Here is a 22,302-nt window from a genome sequence, read left to right as displayed (position 1 = left end):
TTTTTAAAAAATATGTCTTTTGAGGTCTCTTATTCTGTTAAGTTTTCCCTTTATCTCTTTCATTTCCTTATGCATTTTCAGTTGAAGAACCTGAGCCTTTTAACCTGTAGAGTCCCACAGACTGGATTTTGATGATTGCAATTTGTTGGTACAATCCAAAATTTTCTTCTGTTCTTTGAATTTCTGCAAATTGTCAGTTGCATACAGAAACTGGATTAGACTCAGATTCAAGACTATAAAAGGCATATAATTTCTGATTATCTCTTTATTTTGTGATATTAGCAGTCATTAATGTTTAATGCTTATGGCCATTCATTAGAAATTGCCAAATAGCGGTATTTTTTTTTTCAAATCTAAATATTTTATTATAGTTACACCCAATTGTGTTTTTGCTATATACTTTTAACTAGAGGACATCTGTAAAACCAGTACATTAGATAAATCCTGAAATTCCACTAGCTATAAGCTATTTAAATACTGCTTATACAAAGTATTTGGGGTGGGGGGGAGGTGGACAAAGGCTTATTTACAAAATGGAAGTCAGATGCAGCAAACTTATGATTACCAGGGGATACGGGGGAGAAGGATACATTGGGAGATTGACACTGGCATGTACACACTACTATACATAAAACAGATAAGAGTCGGAAATGGCAACCCACTCCAGTATTCTTGCCTGGAGAATCCCATGGACAGAGGAGACTGGCGGGCTACAGTCCGTGGGTTTGCAGATAGTTGAACACAACTGAAGCAACATAGCATATAACTAAAAAACTGTATAGCACAGGGAACTCTACTCAATACTCTGTAATGGTCTATACGACAAAACAACAAGTGGATATCTATGTATAACTCATTCACTTTGCTATATACCTGAAACTAACACAACATTGTAAATCAACTACACTCCAATAAAAATATAAAAAAGTATTAAAGGAAAGCCAGCACTATAAAGAGCATACACTTAAATAAAGATGAATGTTTAACATACAGAGTAATGTTTTTTATTCACTGATAAGCTAAAGGTCCATTTCAAGATGTTTCTTTCTTTTGTATGCGTAATTAGTTTTATTAGCAAGCAAAGCCCTGTGAAGGATGGCATCATCTAGTCCTCAGACTCAGATTCATCTTCATTTTGACTAATCTGGAAGTAACGAAGCTCATAAGTCTCTTTGTCAGATGCAACCACACGAAGCCAATCACGAAGATTGTTCTTTTTAAGGTATTTCTTGGTAAGGTACTTCAAATACCTTTTAGAGAACTGTTTCTCAGAAACGACTATGATTTTATTCTTGAAGCGTTCAATGTGAATGACATTCCCAAGATTTCCAGTTTTTCCATTTACTTTAACCTTCTCCCACAGAAACTGTTCAAAATTTCCCGAATCAAAAATTCCATCTTCTACTGGATGAGTAAGATCTAAATTAAACTTCCAGGTTGACTTCTTAGGCTTCTTGTCTTTCTTCGGCGCCATCTTGAAGGCTTGCCGCGCGATGAGAGAGCCAAATAGCGGTATTATTTTCATTTATTTGTTAGATTACCTTTATAATAATCTACTCTTTTGTTACCAAGTGGTATAGCTCATAAAGGCAAGGCAGGGTAAATGTTGGACTCATTCTCTTTATTCATCAGTTTTCAAGATAATGAGTTGTTTCCTTGCTGCTGCTAAGTTGCTTCAGTTGTGTCTGACTCTGTGCAACCCCATAGATGGCAGCCTACCAGGCTCCGCTGTCCCTGGGATTCTCCAGGCAAGAACACTGAAGTGGGTTGCCATTTCTTTCTCTGATGCATGAAAGGGAAAAGTGAAAGTGAAGTCGCTCAGTCGTGTCTGACTCTTCACTACCCCATGGACTGCAGCCTACCAGGCTCCTTCATCCGTGGGATTTTCCAGGCAAGAGTACTGGAGTGGGGTGCCATTGCCTTCTCCAGTTGCTTCCTTATCATTCTCCAAAAGGTATATAAACACATGTACACATACACACAATCATTATAAGCTTTTCAATGTAAACATTTTTATCAATCCATTATAATTATCATCATGTTTGAGCTCAAATTGTCCCATCTTTGACCACTAGGAGGCCTTTAAAGCTGGCTTCTGAATCCTTTTGATGTAACCCTAGCAGTATTTGATAGTTTTCTTTTTCTCTGGTAATACAGGATATGCTGTAGGCTTGTCTTGCTCATTTCATGCCCAAGTCCTCAATTTGACCACTCCTCCCCAAAGCCCTGTTTTCTTTTAACGAGAAATTATAATGAGAATTTACACTGTATCACAATCTAAGCATAAAGGATGCATGCTATTTCTGGGTTGATTATTGTTTTTGGACTGTTCATTGGACAGAATTACAAAATATATATAAAATATGTTACTGATAATATCACATATTGATATCGATAATTCTAATTACAACTCAAACTTTTATGTAACCACTTTTCTATTATATCTCCTTTCTTCCATATGAGAATTCTGATTCTTGAGAATGCAGAGGATTCTGTCTGTGGTCAAGAATCTGCCTGCCAAGGCAAGAGACACGAGTTTGATCCCCGGTTTGGGACAATCCCATATTCCACAAGGCAACAAAGCCCAAGCACCACAACTATCGCACCTGTGCGCTAGAGCCTGGGAGCTGCGACTGCTAGGCCCACGTGCTGCAACTACTGAGGCCTGCGTGCCCCAGAGCCCACGCTCTAGAGCCTGGGAGCTGCGACTGCTAGGCCCACGTGCTGCAACTACTGAGGCCTGCGTGCCCCAGAGCCCACGCTCTGCAACAAGAGTTGCCATTGCAAAGAGAAGCCCTCACATTGAAACTGGAGAGTAGCCCCCTTTGGCAGCAACTAGAGAAAAGGCAATGGCACCCCACTCCAGTACTCTTGCCTGGGAAATCCCATGGATGGAGGAGCCTGGTAGGCTGCAGTCCATGGGGTCGCTAAGAGTCGGGCACGACTGAGCAACTTCCCTTTCACTTTTCACTTTCATGCATTGGAGAAGGAAATGGCAACCCACTCCAGTGTTCTTGCCTGGAGAATCGCAGGGACAGGGGAGCCTGGTGGGCTGCCGTCTATGGGGTCGCACAGAGTCGGACACGACTGAAGCAACTTAGCAGCAGTAGCAGCAGCAGCATGATTGCCTAGATTTAAGAAAGTGATGAAGGAAATGTTAATAATGCAAATTAAACTTAAAAGTATAGTGTGTCTATAGCCATTACATTTTGGAATAACACCCCCAAAAATGAGAAAGTACTTAAGAACCACTACCCAATTCATCAAAGAGGTCATTTGCATCATTGACAAATGAGTGAACTTGTGATACACATCTTCACATTTGTCTTACTCCTTAATTTATATATATAAACCAATATTCACGTTAGAAGCAGTCTCATTCTCTAGCTATCTGAATGGACTTCTTTGCTGAATCAGATAATAATCAGGCATTTAATTTATTCAAGTTTGATTTTTGCAACACTACTGTTGGTGAGATACTTATTAAAACTGGTAGTAGATTTTTCAAGAAACAGCATCTCACACTAAAGATATAGGCTGAAAAACAGTGTTTTAACTTGAAATGCATATTATTTCTAAAATAATAAAACACAACTCTTTTTTTTTCTTTTTAATTTATTGTTTTATTGAAGGATAATTGCTTTACAGAATTTTGTTGTTTTCTGTCAAACCTCAACATGAATCAGCCATAGGTATACATATATCCCCTCCCTTTTGAACCTCCCTCCTATCTCCCGCCCATCCCCACCCCTCTAGATTGATAGAGCCCCTGTTTGAGTTTCCTGAGCCATACAGCAAATTCCCATCGGCTATCTATTTTACACATAGCAATGTAAGTTTCCACGTTGCTCTTTTCGTATATTTCACCCTCTCCTCCCCTCTCCTCATGTCCATAGGTCTATTTTCTATGTCTATTTCTCCATTGCTGCCCTGTAAATAAATTCTTCAGTACCATTTTTCTAGATTCCATATATATACATTAGAATATGGTATTTATCTTTCTCTTTCTGAATCACTTCACTCTGTATAATAGGTTCTAGGTTCATCCACCTCATTAGAACTGACTCAAATGTGTTTCTTTTTATGGCTTATTAATATTCCATTGTATAACACAACTCTTAACCCCCAGTCTTAGTTATACAGTTAACCATATATTTAATACCTGTATTTTGACATCTCTCTAGTCATTTTGGTTGTCTGAAGCTCATTGTCTTATAGTTTGTTTAGGCAAAGTTCACTGGAATACAGGCATACCTCATTTTATCGCACTTCACTTTATTGCACTTTGTAGATATTGAGTTTTTAAAATATTGATGGGTGAGTTCCCTGGTGGTAGTAGTTAACTTTTGGTGTTTTCACTGCCATGGCCTGGGTTCGATCCCTGGTCAGAGACCTGAGATCCTACAAGCCATGCAGTAGGGCCAAAAAAATTGAGTTTGAAGCAAACCCCCTTCAAGCAATTCTATTGGCACCATTTTCCCAACAGCATTATTTTATTTCAGGTAAGTACATTGTTCTTTTAGACATAATGCTAGTGTACACTTGATAGACTAAAGTATAGTGAAAATATAACATTTATACACACCAGGAAACCAAAAAATTTATGCAAGTCACTTTATTGTTATATTTGCTTTATTGCAGTGGTCTGAAACCAGGCCTGCAATACCTCCAAGTACATCGGTATTGTTCCCCGAGTGCTTGTTTGCTGACAATTTGCGCCCTTTATTTCTTAAAGTCAAGTGTGCTGAATATAAAATCTCTGCCTCACACTTTCTTCCCCTGAGTATCTTAAATAGGTTTATTAATTCTCTTCTAGGATAAAGCATTCCACTGAAAAATCCAGTGATAATCAAGTTTTCTATTTGTCATATGCTTTCTTTTTAGATAACCTCCAAATATTTTTCCTCAAAATTTAGCAATTTTACTATAATATGTCCTGTTACTGTTTCTTCTGATTCAATATACTCAGTTATACTTTCAACATAAAATTCAAATCCTTTTTTAATCTCAGAAAAGTTTTTTGTAATTACATTTTTAATGTTGCTCTATACTGTGCAAAAACGATCTTCACGACCAAGATAATCACGATGGTGTGATCATTCATCTAGAGCCAGATATCCTGGAATGTGAAGTCAAGTGGGCCTTAGAAAGCATCACTACAAACAAAGCTAGTGGAGGTGACGGAATTCCAGTTAAGCTATTTCAAATCTTGAAAGATGATGCTGTGAAAGTGCTGCACTCAATATGCCAGCAAATTTGGAAAAGTTAGCAGTGGCCACAGGACCGGAAAAGGTCAGTTTTCATTCCAGTCCCAAAGAAAGGCAATGCCAAAGAATGCTCAAACTACCACACAATTGCACTCATCTCACACTCTAGTAAAGTAATGCTCAAAATTCTCCAAGCCAGGCTTCAGCAATAGGTGAACCGTGAACTTCCAGATGTTCAAGCTGGTTTTAGGAAAGGCAGAGAAACCAGAGATCAAATTTCCAACATCTGCTGGATCATCAAAAAAGCAAGAGAATTCCAGAAAAACATCTATTTCTGCTTTATTGACTATGCCAAAGCCTTTGACTGTGTGGATCACAATAATCTGTGGAAAATTCTGAAAGAGATGGGAATACTGGACCACCTGACCTGCCTCTTGAGTAACCTATATGTAGGTCAGGAAGCAACAGTTAGAACTGGACATGGAACAACAGACTGGATCCAAGTAGGAAAAGGAGTATATCAAGGCTGTATATTGTCACCCTGCTTATTTGACTTATATGCAGAGTACATCATGAGAAATGCTGGACTGGAAGAAGCACAAGCTGGAATCAAGAGTGCCAGGAGAAATATCAATAACCTCAGATATGCAGATGACACCACCCTTATGGCAGAAAGTGAAGAGGCACTAAAAAGCCTCTTGATGAAAGTGATAGAGGAGAGTGAAAAAGTTGGCTTCAAGCTCAACATTCAGAAAACTAAGATCATGGCATCCGGTCCCATCACTTCATGGCAAATGGATGGGGAAACAGTGGAAACAGTGTCAGACTTTATTTTTTGGGCTTTAAAATCACTGCAGATGGTGATTGCAGCCATGAAATTAAAAGACTCTTACTCCTTGGAAGGAAAGTTATGACCAACCTATACAGCATATTCAAAAGCAGAGACATTACTTTGCAAACAAAGGTCCATCTAGTCAAGGCTATGGTTTTTCCAGTGTTCACGTATGGATGTGAGAGTTGGACTATGAAGAAAGCTGAGCGCCGAAGAATTGATGCTTTTGAACTGTGTTGTTGGAGAAGACTCTTGAGAGTCCCTTGGACTGTAAGGAGATCCAACCAGTCCATTCTGAAGGAGATCAGTCCTGGGTATTCTTTGGAAGGAATGATGCTAAAGCTGAAACTCCAGTACTTTGGCCACCTCATGCAAAGAGTTGACTCATTGGAAAAGACATCTGATGCTGGGAGGGGTTGGGGGCAGGAGGAGAAGAGGACGACAGAGGATGAGATGGCTGGATGGTATCACTGACTCGATGGACGTGCGTCTGAGTGAACTCCGGGAGTTGGTGATGGACAGGGAGGCCTGGCATGCTGCGATTCATAGGGTCACAAAGAGTCGGACACGACTGAGCGACTGAACTGAACTGAACTATGCCTTCACTTTGGCTTTCTTCTTCTGGGATATCATAATCCATGTCATCAATCTTCTTTGTCTTCAATATTTGTCATTTCTTCTTGAAATCCCTTTCAACTCGTACTTTGTTGACTTTTTAATTTTCCTCTTTTCACCTTCTGTTTCTTTTAAGGAATATGTATTGGGTTTCTTCACTCTTGTGCTCCTTTTAGTTTCTTCTTCCCTTTTGAAATGATTTTTTTATTTTTTATTGTTTGCTGAATTCTGTCACCTCATTTCTGAGTTTTTCTAATTGTGAAATATTTTGTTCTTTCATGTCTCATAATCTTCTTTTAATTATCTGTGAGTGGTTTTGAAATAGTAGATCACTGTTCTGATCTGACTTGTAGACATGTCTTTCCAGCATAAGCATGTTATTCTACTTCTTACTATCTTTTTTTTACACTAACTTTGTATGGGATTTGAATGGATACTTTCTTTTAATATGAAAATGGTTTTCCTGGACAGCTTGTAAGCAAGGCACAGGACACCTTCTCCAATATTAGAGTTTCCTCTTGAGTTGTTTCTATGTGATGCTTAAAAATATGGTGGCTTATTTTCTGAGCTCTTTTTGTTTCTGTTACCACACCCAACTTCAGTCTGTACCTTCTCTCTCCTTAGTCTCTATTGTCTCTATCTTGGTCAACTTTGATTATATTCCCAGAGGTTTCTCCTCAGTGTGGATCCCTGACCATTTGGAAAGTTCATGGGGCTGGGTTTCTCCACACCGTCAGTCCGTCTTCCTTCAAGGCCCTTGGTAGTGGAGAGAGCAAAGCCTCTGCAAGTGTCAGCCGCTCTTCTCTAAGTAGCCCGTGTTGCTTTCCAGTGAACGCCTGTCGGCTACTTTACGGGTCTCCTCTTCCCTGTTGCTTCCCTCTTCCTCCTACACAGATGCTGTTTGTGTTTTGTGGCTCATGGTGGGTTAGCCCCATCCACCTATAGTTCAGGGTCTGTAGGAAACCTTCTCCATTCCACAAATGGAATCCATGAACTTTGGGTCCTGCTATCTGGTTTCTCGGACTGCTTTTATGTGAAAAATAAGAGACTGAAAAACCATGCTGCTGTCATCACCCTCTCTCCAGAATTCCCCATCTGAAACCAATTTTTGTATTAAGGTAGAAGTCCAGCTTCCATATTTTCCTATAGGGGTAACTATTTTTCCACAACCAGTATGGAAAGTCCACTCTTTGCCCACGGCTCTTCCCCCTCTCTTGTGTATCAAGCATCCACAGACGTCCAGTGGGCTGAGCGTGCTCCTCCTCCTCTGTTCTCTTCCACTGACCTCAGCATCCAGTCTTGCAATGATACTTCAGTGTTTAACTACAAAATCTTTATTAAAATTCTAGTATCTGGTAAGATCATATCCCCTTTTTATTCTTCCTTGGAAGTGTTTGAGGTGCTTATTGACCTTTTGTTTCTGCCAAACACACTTTCAAGTCAAGTGTGTCAGGTTCCTTCAAAAAAATCCTGTTTTTCCCCTATATTTCACCTTAGTATTTAGAAATGTAGATCCCTCCTTCATACATTATAAGGGTAAATGTTGTTTCAAGATACTCTTGTTTTAGGCGTGTGTGAGTGGTAGGTATGTGCGCATACATGTGTATGTGTTAGGACAAGCATCCCTGTCAGAAAGGAAGACACTGCCCTAGGTCATCCAGAAGGTTACCTAGGCACTGGTTCCCCCTCAGGCTTCCCCTTTTCCATTCGGTGTTTACTTTCTTACGGACTAAATTAGACTGTTTTAGAACCACAGGCTTTCATTTCTGGCTGCTATTTTGATCTCTACAGGAGAGCTACTGACAGTGATGACGGAGTTTGAAAGGGGCCGGGAGAAAGAATTCAGGGAGTTTCCACACCCATCAGATTTCACCACACAGGACCATCACGCACCTGTTTGTGCTATCAGCTGGGACTGCAGCTGGCTTTTTTTTGAAGCTCTTCTTATCCCTTGCCAGACAGTCGGGGAGTTTTTAAATTGAGACAGAAAATGAAGAAATGTTACAAATGTCTTTACTCTTACGAAGACAATGTGCAGTCTAGACTCAGGCTGCCAGTATCTTGGGATTCTACTAGGGAAAACCTCAAAGCGCCCTCTGCTGACAGCCAGTATTAATCACCACTGCTGCTGCTACTGCTAAGTCGCTTCAGTCCTGTCTGCCTCTGTGCGACCCCATAGACAGCAGCCCACGAGGCTCCTCTGTCCCTGGGATTCTCCAGGCAAGAATACTGGAGTGGGTTGCCATTTCCTTCTCCAATGCATGAAAGGGAAAAGTGAAAGCGAAGTCACTCAGTCATGCCCGACTCTCAGCGACCCCACGGACTGCAGCCTACCAGGCTCCTCCATCCATGGGATTTTCCAGGCAAGAGTACTGGAGTGGGTTGCCATTGCCTTCTCCACTAGAGTCAATAATTACAAATAATTACTGATGGAGACTTACTTTGTAATAACTACATTTTAACCTGGGGATCACAAATAGGGAGTCATATTTATATTTACTATTATGCTCTCCATCTGAAAAATGGAATTCAAGCACATAAGCTAAAAATAGCTCTTACACTGAATCTACAGTTAGAAGACTTTCTTTTTGAATGACACTGATAGATCTTTAAAAATAATGTCCTTAAAGACAATACACACACACACACACACACACACAGAGCATAATTAGTGGCTCTCTGTGAGGGATAATGTTATAGGTGTCTCACTAAGTTAGATATATTCTATAATGAAAATATTAAAAAAGACTTTTTTTTACTATTTTTTCAAGTATTACAAATAAATCAAAACACTATTTGAAAATGAAATAAACTAGTTATGTATAACTATTGAGAATAACTGCCATATTAAAAATGACTATTTTGGAAATTTTATACTATGAAGAGTTATTAATATTTCAGGAATAAATATACATGTCAGATATCTATGCTTCTTTATTTATATATACTTTTTGGCTCACCCTGTGGCATGTGAGATCTTAGTTCCCGACTAGGGGTCAAACCTATGTCCCCTGCATTGGAAGCACAGAGTCCTAACCACTGGACCTCCAGGGAAATCCCAGGATGTACTTGCTTCTAACTTTATATTTTTCCCTGGTCAAAAATAAACAAACTCGTGACTAACCTCTTTCACTCTTCATGTAAAATTTATGACTGCCTAAGAGAAACTACCATAAAAAATAATAAAAATAAATCATATGAATTATGAAAATTAAAGTTATATTTACTGTGGTTAACAAAGTCATTTATTACTATACTATAACCTTAAGAATAGAGTTAAATAGTTTAAAATAGAGTTAATAAAATTAAGTGAAGAGATAAACTAATATCTTAAAATTACAGACCATCCATATTTTAATAATTTCTAAACTGATTAACAGCCATCAAACTAAAAGACGCTTACTCCTTGGAAGGAAAGTTATGACCAACCTAGATAGGATATTCAAAAGCAGAGACATTACTTTGCCAACAAAGGTCCATCTAGTCAAGGCTATGGTTTTTCCAGTGGTCATGTTATGAATGTGAGAGTTGGACTGTGAAGAAAGCTGAGCGCCGAAGAATTGATGCTTTTGAACTGTGGTGTTGGAGAAGACTCTTGAGAGTCCCTTGGACTGCAAGGAGATCCAACCAGTCCATTCTGAAGGAGATCAGCCCTGGGATTTCTTTGGAGGGAATGATGCTAAAGCTGAAACTCCAGTACTTTGACCACCTCATGCGAAGAGTTGACTCATTGGAAAAGACTCTGATGCTGGGAGGGATTGGGGGCGAGAGGAGAAGGGGACAACAGAGGATGAGATGGCTGGATGGCATCACTGACTTGATGGACGTGAGTCTGAGTGAACTCTGGGAGTTGGTGATGGACAGGGAGGCCTGGCGTGCTGCAGTTGATGGGGACGCAAAGAGTCGGACACGACTGAGCGACTAAACTGAAGTGAACTGAACTGAAACTGATAATTAATGGTTGCCATTCCCTTCCCCAGTATATTTTCCCAACCCAGGGACTGAATATGTGTCTCCTGCATCTCCTGCACTGGCAGGCAGAGTCTTTGCCACTGAGCCACCTGGGAAGCCCCAATACATACAGTACCTATTTATTTTAACTTTAATCTAGTAAGGTTACAGAAATCCTGTTTCCCAATTTTCAAAGCTCAAATAATTGTGTGTCTATATACTGGGATCACTAAAAACATAACTCTAAATTTGGGTATAAATCAATGTACCAATGACAGTGAGAGATAATATAACAATGACAATGAAGAGAATGACTATGAGAAAGAACTATGAAATGGTCTTGTTTTAGATTTTTATGTTAAAGATCTGTAAAATAATTCATTTTCCGATATGAATTAATATTTATAAACTTGCCATTTATAAATGTCCTTTATGAAATTGTCAGTCTATTCCTGATTAATAATGGTCTAGAAATCCTATTGATTATAGGTAGATCATTGGGTAAAACACAGTCATACAAAACTATTTAAAGAATGTTGAGGATAAAACCGGGGCAGTGGAGAACAAAAGCTCACAACAGGGATATTAATTTAATAGACAAATTAAACTGTTTACTACCACATCCCTTCAAAGCACTTTGATCTGTATGAAAAGTTCTAATGTTTCATTTTATTCCATACTTTGTTTCTGTAGTAATTCTAAAGCATATAATCTGTTACAATGTTCCTAAGCCTTTCACCTGGTAAATTCTTTTTAATCAGTAAAAAGTAATAACAGTATAATGCTTGTTTAGAACTTAATCTTCTTCCTGAACACCCCTTAAATAGTATGAAACAGAATTAAATGCGACTGTGGACTCACGGTACAATTTTGAATGATTAGATGAAAAATTACAAATTCCAAACTAAGCACCTAAGACTTGTAGGAATTTACTGCCACCTTCAGGTTTTAATCAAAATGCAGTAGAAATACAACTTTTACATTTCCAGGAGACAGTAAAGTAGTTAAAATATTAACATTATTTTCTGGTGGGGGAAGCAAAGTGCAATATTAAGTCAGATTGCAGTACAAGTGTCTTTCATGAAATGCCCTTTCACCTTGTCTTTTATTATTCTTCTACAATGTAACTGAAAAATCAAAGGTTACCATATTTTATCATTTAACTATAATCACACAATGGGAGCTCTAGACAGAACACTGTCTAGAATACACCTGCTGCTGCTAAGTCACTTCAGTTGTGTCTGACTCTGTGTGACCCCATAGACGGCGGCCCACCAGGCTCCCCCGTCCCTGGGATTCTCCAGGCAAGAACACTGGAGTGGGTTGCCATTTCCTTCTCCAATGCATGAAAGTGAAAAGTGAAAGGGAAGTCGCTCAGTCATGTCCGACTCTTCGCGACCCCATGGACTGAAGCCTACCAGGCTCCTCCGTCCATGGGATTTTCCAGGCAAGAGTACTGGAGTGGGGTGCCATTGCCTTCTCCAAGAACACACCTAAGTGTCTTTAAATCTAACAAGAACTCTTCAAGCAAAACAGGTTTAAAGGTTCCATGTGCTAACACCCTCCAGCCAAAGACCACTCGTAACAAACACACCTGTAGTTCAACAAGTTGTGTCTTCTGCTCACTGCACAAGGGAGCACAACACAGCATGGGGAACTGCAGGCGTCTGAGAAAGAAGGTGTGAGAAAGGACTTGAAAGATGTGGGCTTGCAGGAGAAAATTTGGGGTTGGATTCACAGAAGTGGGGCTTTGCTCTGAATAGGATACTGTCAGGAAGTGCAGCACTTCTGTGATCAGGAATCTTAATAAGTCTTATTAATAAGGCAGGAGGAATGAAACAAGGCCAAAGCCATCACCAATAGGACAGCAGCAGCTGTTCCTATTACCCAGGACAGGGGAAGGCTTTGGATATTTGTGGTTGGCAGGCTGACCCTGGTTTTCTCTACTTATACAAGATTATGAGGGGGAGCAGGGTCTTGGTATTTTATCTCACTTCATCATGGACACAGAGTGGCCTTGTTTAGTGATGATGTTTTATGCAATTGTTGATGTTCAACAGAATACCAAAATAAGCACCAGACAGTTCCCAGTTGTCAGGGACTGCTTTTCCTTCTCACGTGAACAATTCTACCAATACCTTTCGTTTTATTCCTTGAATTTGTGGTGAAATTAAAGAAGTTTATTATGTTTTTTAAGACAGCATTCAATAGAATTTGAAGCCCTAGGGTTCATGATAAATGTTAAGTGTCAGGAAATCAACTAAAAAAAATTAGGAAAGGGGGTATTAACTTGAAGATTCCTGTAACATGAAGAAGACAAGGGTGCAGGTGGACTGTGAGTCAGCTGGAAGCAGGAAGTTAAGGGCCAAGAACTACCTGTCCATCTCTCAGCTCTTCAGCTCTCTATAGTATCTTTCTCCACATCACCAGAAACTTAACTGCCTGCTGCTTGTCTTCCCAGTTACAATATAAAATTTATATTTATATTTACAATATAAATATATATAAATTTTTATATATTTATAAAAATATAAATTTTCCACAGATAAAATTTGGAAGCTCCTAGGGAAGGGTTCCAACTGGGGCAGCCTGAGTTACAGACCCACCTAATCTAAACAACTATGACCATGACTGGCAGAACATGAGAGAGACGGCTGCTCCACTGGAACCACATGGCTGGGGAAGAAGTATTTTCCCGAAAAAGTAGAACTGAAGTGCTGGGCAAAAGTACTGAAGTTCAGCCAAGAGTGGAAAAAAATCAGTTTTGGGTTTTAGAAATAAAACACCTGCTATAGGCAGTACTCTTTACAACTGTCAAGGCATGGAAGCAACCTAAAGGCCCATCAACAGATGACTGGATAAAGAAGATGCAGTGTGCGTGTACACACACACACACACACTGGATTACTCAACCATAAAAAAGAATGAAACAATGCCATTTGCAGCAACATAAAAAGACCTAGAAATTATCATACTCAGTGAAGTAAGTCAAAGAAAGACAAATATATCATTTACATGTGATATCTAAAAAAAATATATATATATATATATATACTAATGAACTTATTTACAAAACAGAAATACACTCATAGACATAGAAAACAAACTTATGGTTACCAAAGGGGAAAGGGTGTGGAGAGAGATAAATTAGGAGTTCAGGATTAACAGATATACACTACTATATATAAAATAGATAACCAAAAAGGACCTACTGTATAAGCCCAGAGAACTATGCTCAATATCTTATAATGGAAAAGAATCTGAAAATATACATATTTTTTATTTAAAACATTTTAAAGGCAATTATTCAGTTCTGACATTTAAAAAAAAGGCACAGAGGAGTACACACGATATTCCTTTAGCGTCAATAATGGGTCCTGCTACGTCCTATTCTATCTACCTGGCAGAAAAACAACCACTATAAGTCACAGAATCGTATACAGTCTTTTAAAGCTTAAAATGCAAGGAAAAAAAGAGAAAGTCCAGAGAATCAGGAGAGGACGTGGGAGGTCTTGCAGGCAGTGGACAGACCAGCATCCTCTCCATCTTAGATCTCCTCCCACCTTGGTAGCCTAGTAGAGAGTGGACTTGGGCCGTGACCATGACCCGTGCTCAGAACTCCCTTGAGCAGCCACACAAGGGGGAGGGAGAAGAGAGCTGTACCGGAGAGGAAGGGGAACGAGTGGACAAAACCCTTGGGCTCCCCTGACAATGGAAGCCCGAGACCCCCAACAGATACCCCTGTGCATGAGGGAGAGAGTGAGGAGGGACAGCTCAAGGCTGTGTAGGAAAGGCCCAAACCAAGTTTGCCCTGGTGTAGTGGGTACTGTTATTATTTACACAAACATAAGTATGTTGATTGTATAGGTTAACACTGTGGAGTGTAAGCTTCAGATCAAAAATGGCCTTAGCCAATGAATAATTTAAACAGTGCCTGAAGTCTTTTTTTTTTCAAATCATCTTCCTTAATAAGTACAATTATCCATAAATGTACTTAAAACATAATATACTGAAACCATAAATTTATCTTCAAAAACGTAAGCACTTCACTATCTTTGCCATTAGCAATACCATTTCCATATTTGTTCAATAATAAGCAAAATACATTTCTTTCACCATCCCACTAACAGCAGATATCATTTAGCTTCTGCCTAAGGATTTGGTTTTCTAAGCAGTTTAATGTAAATTGTAATCTTTACTAGAAGAGATGACCTGCTTCTGGACTAGAATTATGGCATTTTATCTTCAAGAGTATGCAATGTCTCCTGGCAAGTCCACCCACTTCAGACTTCTATTAGATACAGAAAAATGGAAAAGGAAAGGAAAGGTGAACTCTAAAGACAGTTACTACATACCTTTTCCCCTTGACCTTCGTTTAACAAATTGTGTCTTTGAAAGAGTATATATTAACTATAAGTTTAGGAGAAAAGAAATCTTAGGCTTATACTTGCTTCCTAGTTATAAACAGATTAATAGATAATGTATGTATCAAATACACATTTTTCAGAAAGACTAGAAACTTGAGATAATCAACTAAGTTTAAAAACATTCAAAATGTAAGTTCTGCCACAATCTTTTGCCTCCCATACCTTGAGAAAAAGTTACCAGAAATTTCCTATTAAAAAGTAATTTTATAAAGAAAGCATATCAGAATTCCAACATTTAGGTTCATTTTATTTTAAACATGAAAAATATCAAATGACTTTCTGAAATGAAAAGTGAAGGCAAAATGTTAGTCACTCAGTTGTATCCAACTCTTTGCAACCCCATGGACTGTATGTAGCCCGCCAGGCTCCTCTGTCCATGGAATTCTCCAGGCAAGAATACTGGAGTGGGTAGCCATTCCCTCCTCCAAGGGATCTTCCAGACCCAGGGATAGAACCCAGGTCTCTTGCATTGCAAGCAGATTCTTTACTGTCTGAGCCACTGGGGAATTTCTACTTATATACTAAACATAGTTCCAGAAATCACTCCTTGAAGAACAAGAGGGCGGAGGAGTAGGTGGACGTGGGGTACATCTCTCTCCACGGATACATCAGGAATACACCTTCAGACACAGAACTGCATGCAGAACACCAGCTTAGAGCAGACAGGAGGACCTGACCAGTGGAAAGGAATATACAGAACCACGCAAAACTCGGCAGGAGGAAGGAACTAGGGGGGAAAACAGGAATGTTAGTAGGACTGGACCTGCCCTCGGCGGGTGGGGGAACTGAAGCAGGGGTCTGATCCCCACAGCGGGGCAGCTGTCTGAGTCAGAGGAGAAACATTTAAGGCTGAGAGTGAAACAGCGGACCTGTGGCATCCTTGCCACAGTCATAGATACCCCAGATAGGAACCCTGGTCTCCGGGAAGGGGCAGAGGCTGGGAGCTGGAGTTTAGGGATTGTGGAGCAATCCCAGGGCAAGGGCTGCTGTTGACTGCGGAGAGACGGATTGAGGGGATGTGAAAGAGGGGATCGTGGTGGGAAATGCTGGTGGAGAAAAACTAGGCAGCCATGGAAGCAAGGTGATACTGCTGAGTCACGCATAGGGGGTACAGCCATCACCATAGCCTCTCTCTTCCCACACACCAGCATCCGCAGCTGAACAACAGAAAGGCTGGCCCACCAAACACCAGACCCATGAACTACAGAGTAGGACCCCACCAGGATGTCCCTTTTAAGTGCCTGATGTGCTGATCTAGAGAGTAGGACCCCAATCAGGGGTCCCTCTCTATGTGCCTGATGCACCAAACAACAGAGAAGGACCCCAGGCACGGGAACCCTCTAAGTGCCTGAATGGGACGGAGCTATGGAGAAAGACTGGCCAAAGAGGCCTTCTGATCGCCAGCTAGAAAGGCTCAAAAAAAGACCCTGATAGGGCCATAACGCCTGCGCTTGAGGCAGTCCATGTCCCTGCAAGCCAAGCAGCTGCACCACCTTCACACTCAACTCTCACTGGGACAGAGCTGCCCCCAGCAAAAAAAAAGTCTTGCGTCTATGCATGCAGGGTCACTTTGGTTCTGTCCGACACTTCGCAACCACGTAGACTGTGGCCTGCCAGGCTTCTCTGTCAGAGGCGGTTCTCCAGGCAAGAATACTGGAGGGTATTAGCCAATACTGGTTGCCATACCCTTCTAGAACACTATATTTCCTGCTGCCCTAGCCGACAAACCCCCTGAATACCTGGAGCTGCCAGAACCCCTGCGACCCAAGCAGCTGCACCACCTCCACACCTGGCCCTCACTGGGGTAGGCTCAAGTCCTCCAGGGCAGCCGCAGGAGCAAACTCCAATGGATGACTCATGTGCAGAGGTGGAAATAAAACCACAATTGAAACCCAGGGGCAGTGTGACTAAGGAAGAAGACCCAAAACCTTCTCATCAGCAGTACAAGCTGCAGATTAAATCCACACGATCAACTAAGCAGACTCTGTCAACAGAATATATAAAAGGCCACTGAGAGCTCCCACAAAAGAAAACACACCAGCTCTGATAGCTATTGACATTGGAGACAAGAACACAGAGGCGTAGGACCAGATTAGAATCTAAGCTACACCCACAGCAGGTCCAGAGATCAGCACAGTGTTGGAGGTCATCCTAGGGAGGTGAGGTGGACTGTGACTCCCAGCGAGGGAAAGGACTCTGACAGCAGTGACTCAAGAAAAACATTTGTTATTCTTATTTTTTGACTTGTTATGTAGATTCTTTGGGTTTTCTTTTTTTTTTTTCCCACCCCCTCTGTTGTAATTGTCAAATGTATTGGCACTAAAATCCAATTAAGCTTTCCAGCTTTTTTTTTTTCCCTCAGTCACATTTTTTGTTATCATAAACCTCTGCCTCTATGTTGGGCTTTTGCAGTGGCATTTTCCTCTTTTCTTTCTTTTCTCTTTTTTAACTTTTTAAACCTATTATTATTTTTTCCACATTTATTCCTTTGCTTTTCCTACTGTTCTTTTCCCCTTGCAGTTAATCGTTAATGTATACAAATCTTCCTTATCTACCTCTATTTAACTCTGCATATCTATTCTTTCTTTCCTTTCTCTCCTTTCATCACAACATATTTGTTACTTTTATTTTCATTGCTTTATTCCCCAATTGGAAGCTTGCTTTAGTTTTGTTTCCCAGTTTGTGCTTTAATTAGTTTTGTTCTGGTAGATATAATTTTTGGTTTCCTTTGTTTGCCGGGTCAATCTATTGTACTTTATTTTGGTTGGACTGTTTTGATTCTGACTAACTGTGTATATGTATATGTGTATATTCATTCACACTTTCTATTGTTGTTATTAACCTCTAGCTTTACGTTGGGCTTTTGCAGTTGTGTGGAGTTTTCCCTTTTTTTCCTTTTTTCTTTCTTCTTCCATTTTTTTTCTATTTTTTCTTTTTTAAACCTATTATATTTTTTATACATTTATTCCTTTGTTTGCCTTTCCTACTGACCTTTTCCCCTTGCAGTTAATTTTTAATGTATGTAAATCTTCTTAATCAACCTCAAATTAACTTTGCATATCTAGACTTTCTTTCTTTCCTTTACTCTCAACATATTTGTCAGTTTTGTTTTCATTGCTTTATTCCCCACTTGGCACCTTGCTTGAGTTTTGCTTTCTAGTTTGTGCTTAAGTTAGTTTTGTTCCTAACTGATAAATATAATTTTTGATGTCCTTTGTTTGCCAGGTCAATCTGTTGTACTTTATTTTTGTTGGACTGTTTTCACGTTGCTCATGGGTGTATAAGTATATGTGTATATTCCATTATTTTAATTATTATTTGCCTGATTTTGTAACTGGCATTTGTCTGGGGTTCATCTTTGGTTTCTCATTTTTGGATATTTGTTTTTATCTCATGTAATGCCATAACAAACCACTTGTGGAATCTTTGTTCCTGACCAGAGATCAAGCCCTGAGTTTTTGGAGTATACCACTGACTCCAAGACCCTAGGCTACCAGAGAACTAATCCTAGAGAGTATCAAATAGTGAGAACTCACACAAAGGAAACCACTTGAATACAAGACCCTGCATCACCCAACCACCAACAGCACCCTGTACAGGACACCTTATGTAAACAACAAATAAAATAAAAATACAAATCCAACCATAAGCAGACAGGATTACCAACTCACTCAGCCTTGCTCATCAGAGGAAAAACAAACAAACAAACACTGAGCACAAATCTCATCCTAAACAAAGCTCACACAAACCACTGGATGAATCTTAGAGGAGGGCACAAACCAAAAGGAAGAAAGAATTTTACTTTCTTCAAGGAAAGAATTCAACTTTCCTTGAAGCCTGGGAACACAGACCTCAAACACAATAACTTAAAAAAATAATAATAATGAAAAGGCAGACAGATGCTGCACAAATGAAGGAACAAACTAGAAAACCAGAAGTCCAAATGAAGGGGAAATAGGCAAACTACCTGAAAAAGAATTCAGAATAATGATAGTAAAGATGATCAAAAATCTTTAAAACAAAATGGAGAACATGCAACAATCAATTACCAAAGACTTAGAGGAATGTGAAGTCAAGTAGGCCTTAGAAAGCATCACTACGAACAGAGTTAGTGGAGGTGATGGAATTCCAGTTGAGCTATTTCAAATCTTGAAAGATGATGCTGTGAAAGTGCTGCACTCAATATGCCAGCAAATTTGGAAAACTCAGCAGTGGCCACAGGATTGGAAAACGTCAGTTTTCATTCCAATCCCAAAGAAAGGCAATGAAAAAGAATGCTCAAACTACCGCACAATTGCACTCATCTCACATGCCAGTAAAGTAATGCTCAAAATTCTCCAAGCCAGGCTTCAGCAGTACGTGAACTGTGAACTTCCAGATGTTCAAGCTGGTTTTAGAAAAGGCAGAGGAACCAGAGATCAACTTGCAACATCCGCTGGATCATCAAAAAAGTAAGAGAGTTCCAGAAAAACATTTATTTCTGCTTTATTGACTATGCCAAAGCTTGTGACTGTGTGGATCACAATCAACTGTGGAAAATTCTTCAAGAGATGGGACTACCAGACCACCTGACCTGCCTCTTGAGAAACCTATATGCAGGTCAGGAAGCAACAGTTAGAACTGGACATGGAACAACAGACTGGTTCCAAATAGGAAAAGGAGTACGTCAAGGCTGTATATTGTCACCCTGCTTATTTCACTTATATGCAGAGTACATCATGAGAAACACTGGGCTGGAGGAAGTACAAGCTGGAATCAAGAGTGCTAGGAGAAATATCAATAACCTCAGATATGCAGATGACACCACCCTTATGGCAGAAAGTGAAGAGGCACTAAAAACTCTCTTGATGAAAGTGAAAGAAGAGAGTGAAAAAGTTGGCTTGAAGCTCAACATTCAGAAAACTAAGATCATGGCATCTAGTCCCATCACTTCATGGCAAATGGATGGGGAAACAGTGGAAACAGTGGCTGACTGTTTTGGGCTCCAAAATCACTGCAGATGGTAACTGCAGCAATGAAATTAAGAGACATTTACTCCTTACAAGGAAAGTTATGACCAACCTAGATAGCATATTCAAAAGCAGAGACATTACTTTGCCAACAAAGGTCTGTCTAGTCAAGGCTATGGTTTTTCCAGTGGTCATGTATGGATGTGAGAGTTGGACTGTGAAGAAGGCTGAGCGCTCAAGAATTGATGCTTTTGAACTGTGGTGTTGGAGAAGACTCTTGAGAGTCCCTTGGACTGCAAGGAGATCCAACCAGTCCATCCTAAAGGAGATCAGTCCTGGGTGTTCTTTGGAAGGAATGATGCTAAAGCTGAAACTCCAGTACTTTGGCCACCTGATGCGAAGAGTTGACTCACTGGAAAAGACTCTGATGCTGGGAGGGATTGGGGGCAGGAGGAGAAGGGGATGACAGAGGATGATATGGCTGGATGGCGTCACCGACTCAATGGACATGAGTTTGAGTGAACTCTGGGAGTTGGTGATGGACAGGGAGGCCTGACGTGTTGCAATTCATGGGGTTGCAAAGAGTTGGACACGACTGAGAGACTGAACTGAACTGAAGAGGAATTAAAGAATAAACAAACAGAGACAACACAATTACTAAAATTAAAATACTCTAGAAGGAACTAATAGCAGAATATCTGAAGCAGAAGAATGTATCAGTGAGCTGGAAGTAAAATGGTAGAAATAACTTCTGAAGAGCAGAATAAAGTAAAAAGAATGAAAAGAGCTGAGGAGAGTCTCAGAGACTTCTGGAACCATATCAAATGCACCAACATTCAAATTATAGAGGTCCCAGAAGAAGACAAAAAGAAAGGGTATGAGAAAATTTTGAAGAGATTATAGTTGAGAATTTCCCCAACATGGAAAAGGATATAGTCAATCAAGTCCAAAGGGCACAAAAAGTCAAATACAGGATAAACTAAAAGAGAAACATGCCAAGACACACACTGATCAAACTAACAAAGACTAAACACAAAAAAAGAATATTAAAAGCAGCAAGGGAGAAGCAACAAGTAACAAACAAGGGAAACCACATATGTTTAACAGCTGGTCTTTCAGCAGAAATCTGCAGGCAAGGGAATAACAGGATATATTTAAAGTACTGAAAGGGAAAAATCTACAACCAAGATTACTGTGCCCAACAAGGATCTCATTCAGAATTGATGGAGAAATAAAAAGCTTCTCAGATAAGCAAAAGTTAAGAGACTTCAGTACCACCAAACCAGCTTTACAACAAATGTTAAAGGGGTTTATATAGTCAAGAAATACAAGAGAAGAAAAAAGATCTACAAAATCAACCCCAAACAATTAAGAATGGCAATAGGAACATTTATATCAATAATTACTTTAAATGCAAATGGATTAAATGCTCCAACCAAAACACACAGACTGGCTGAATGGATACAAAAGCAAGACCCGTATATATGCTGTCTACAAGAAACCCACTTCAGATCTCAAGACACATATAGACTGAAAGTGAGAGGATGAAAAAGTATATTCCAAGCAAATGGAAAGCAAAAGAAACCTGGAGTAGCAATGCTCACATCAGACAAAATAGACCTTAAAATGAAGAAGATTACAAGAGATAAGGAAAGACACTACATAATGATCAAGGGATCAATCCAAAAGGAAGACATACCAATTGTAAATATCTATGCACCCAACAGAGGCGCACCTCAAAGCATAAGACAAACACTAATTAGACATAAAAGGAGAAACCAACAGTAACACAATGATAGTAGGAGATTTTTAACTCCCCACTCACACCAACGGACAGATCATCAAAATAGAAAATTAATAAAGAAACACAAGTCTTAAATGATACATTAGATGAGATGGATCTCATTGATATCTTCAGGACATTACATCCAAATGCAGAAGAATTACCAAGAAACGTCCATCTAGTCAAAGCTATGGTTTTTCCAGTAGTTATGTATGGTTGTTAGAGTTGGACTATAAACAAAGCTGAAGAATTGATGCTTTTGAACTGTGGTGTTGGAGAAGACTCTTGAGAGTCCCTTGGACTCCAAGGAGATCCAACCAGACGATCTTGAAGGAAATCAGTCCTAAATAGTCACTGGAAGGACTGATGCTGAAGCTGAAACTCCAGTATTTAGGCCACCTGATGCGAAGAACCGATTCACTGGAAAAGACCCTGATGCTGAGAAAGATTGAAGGTGGGAGAAGGGGACAACAGAAGATGAGATGGTTGGATAGCATCACCGATGTGATGGACCTGAGTTTGAGGAGGCTCCGGGAGC

The 22,302-nt window shown here is 39.9% G+C and overlaps 1 protein-coding gene across 1 annotated transcript; it reads right to left on the bottom strand.

Moving 5' to 3' along the window:
* Positions 1-351: 351 nt before the first annotated feature.
* On the bottom strand, positions 352-1,499 carry LOC129633886 (60S ribosomal protein L22-like 1). The gene has a single exon (XM_055555849.1). It carries the CDS (start codon positions 1,472-1,474, stop codon positions 1,106-1,108), a length of 369 nt encoding a protein of 122 aa, XP_055411824.1. The 5' UTR covers positions 1,475-1,499; the 3' UTR covers positions 352-1,105.
* Between the last annotated feature and the right edge of the window lie 20,803 nt (positions 1,500-22,302).

Source organism: Bubalus kerabau, chromosome 19 (genome assembly GCF_029407905.1).
Source record: "Bubalus kerabau isolate K-KA32 ecotype Philippines breed swamp buffalo chromosome 19, PCC_UOA_SB_1v2, whole genome shotgun sequence".
NCBI lineage: Eukaryota > Metazoa > Chordata > Mammalia > Artiodactyla > Bovidae > Bubalus > Bubalus kerabau.
The sequence above is the reverse complement of the archived record's forward strand: the minus strand, read 5'-3'. Positions and strand labels throughout refer to the sequence as shown.

Excerpts from the sequence above, each read along its gene's own strand:
- LOC129633886 (XM_055555849.1), bottom strand. The coding sequence starts at position 1,474 with ATGGCGCCGAAGAAAGACAAGAAGCCTAAGAAGTCAACCTGGAAGTTT.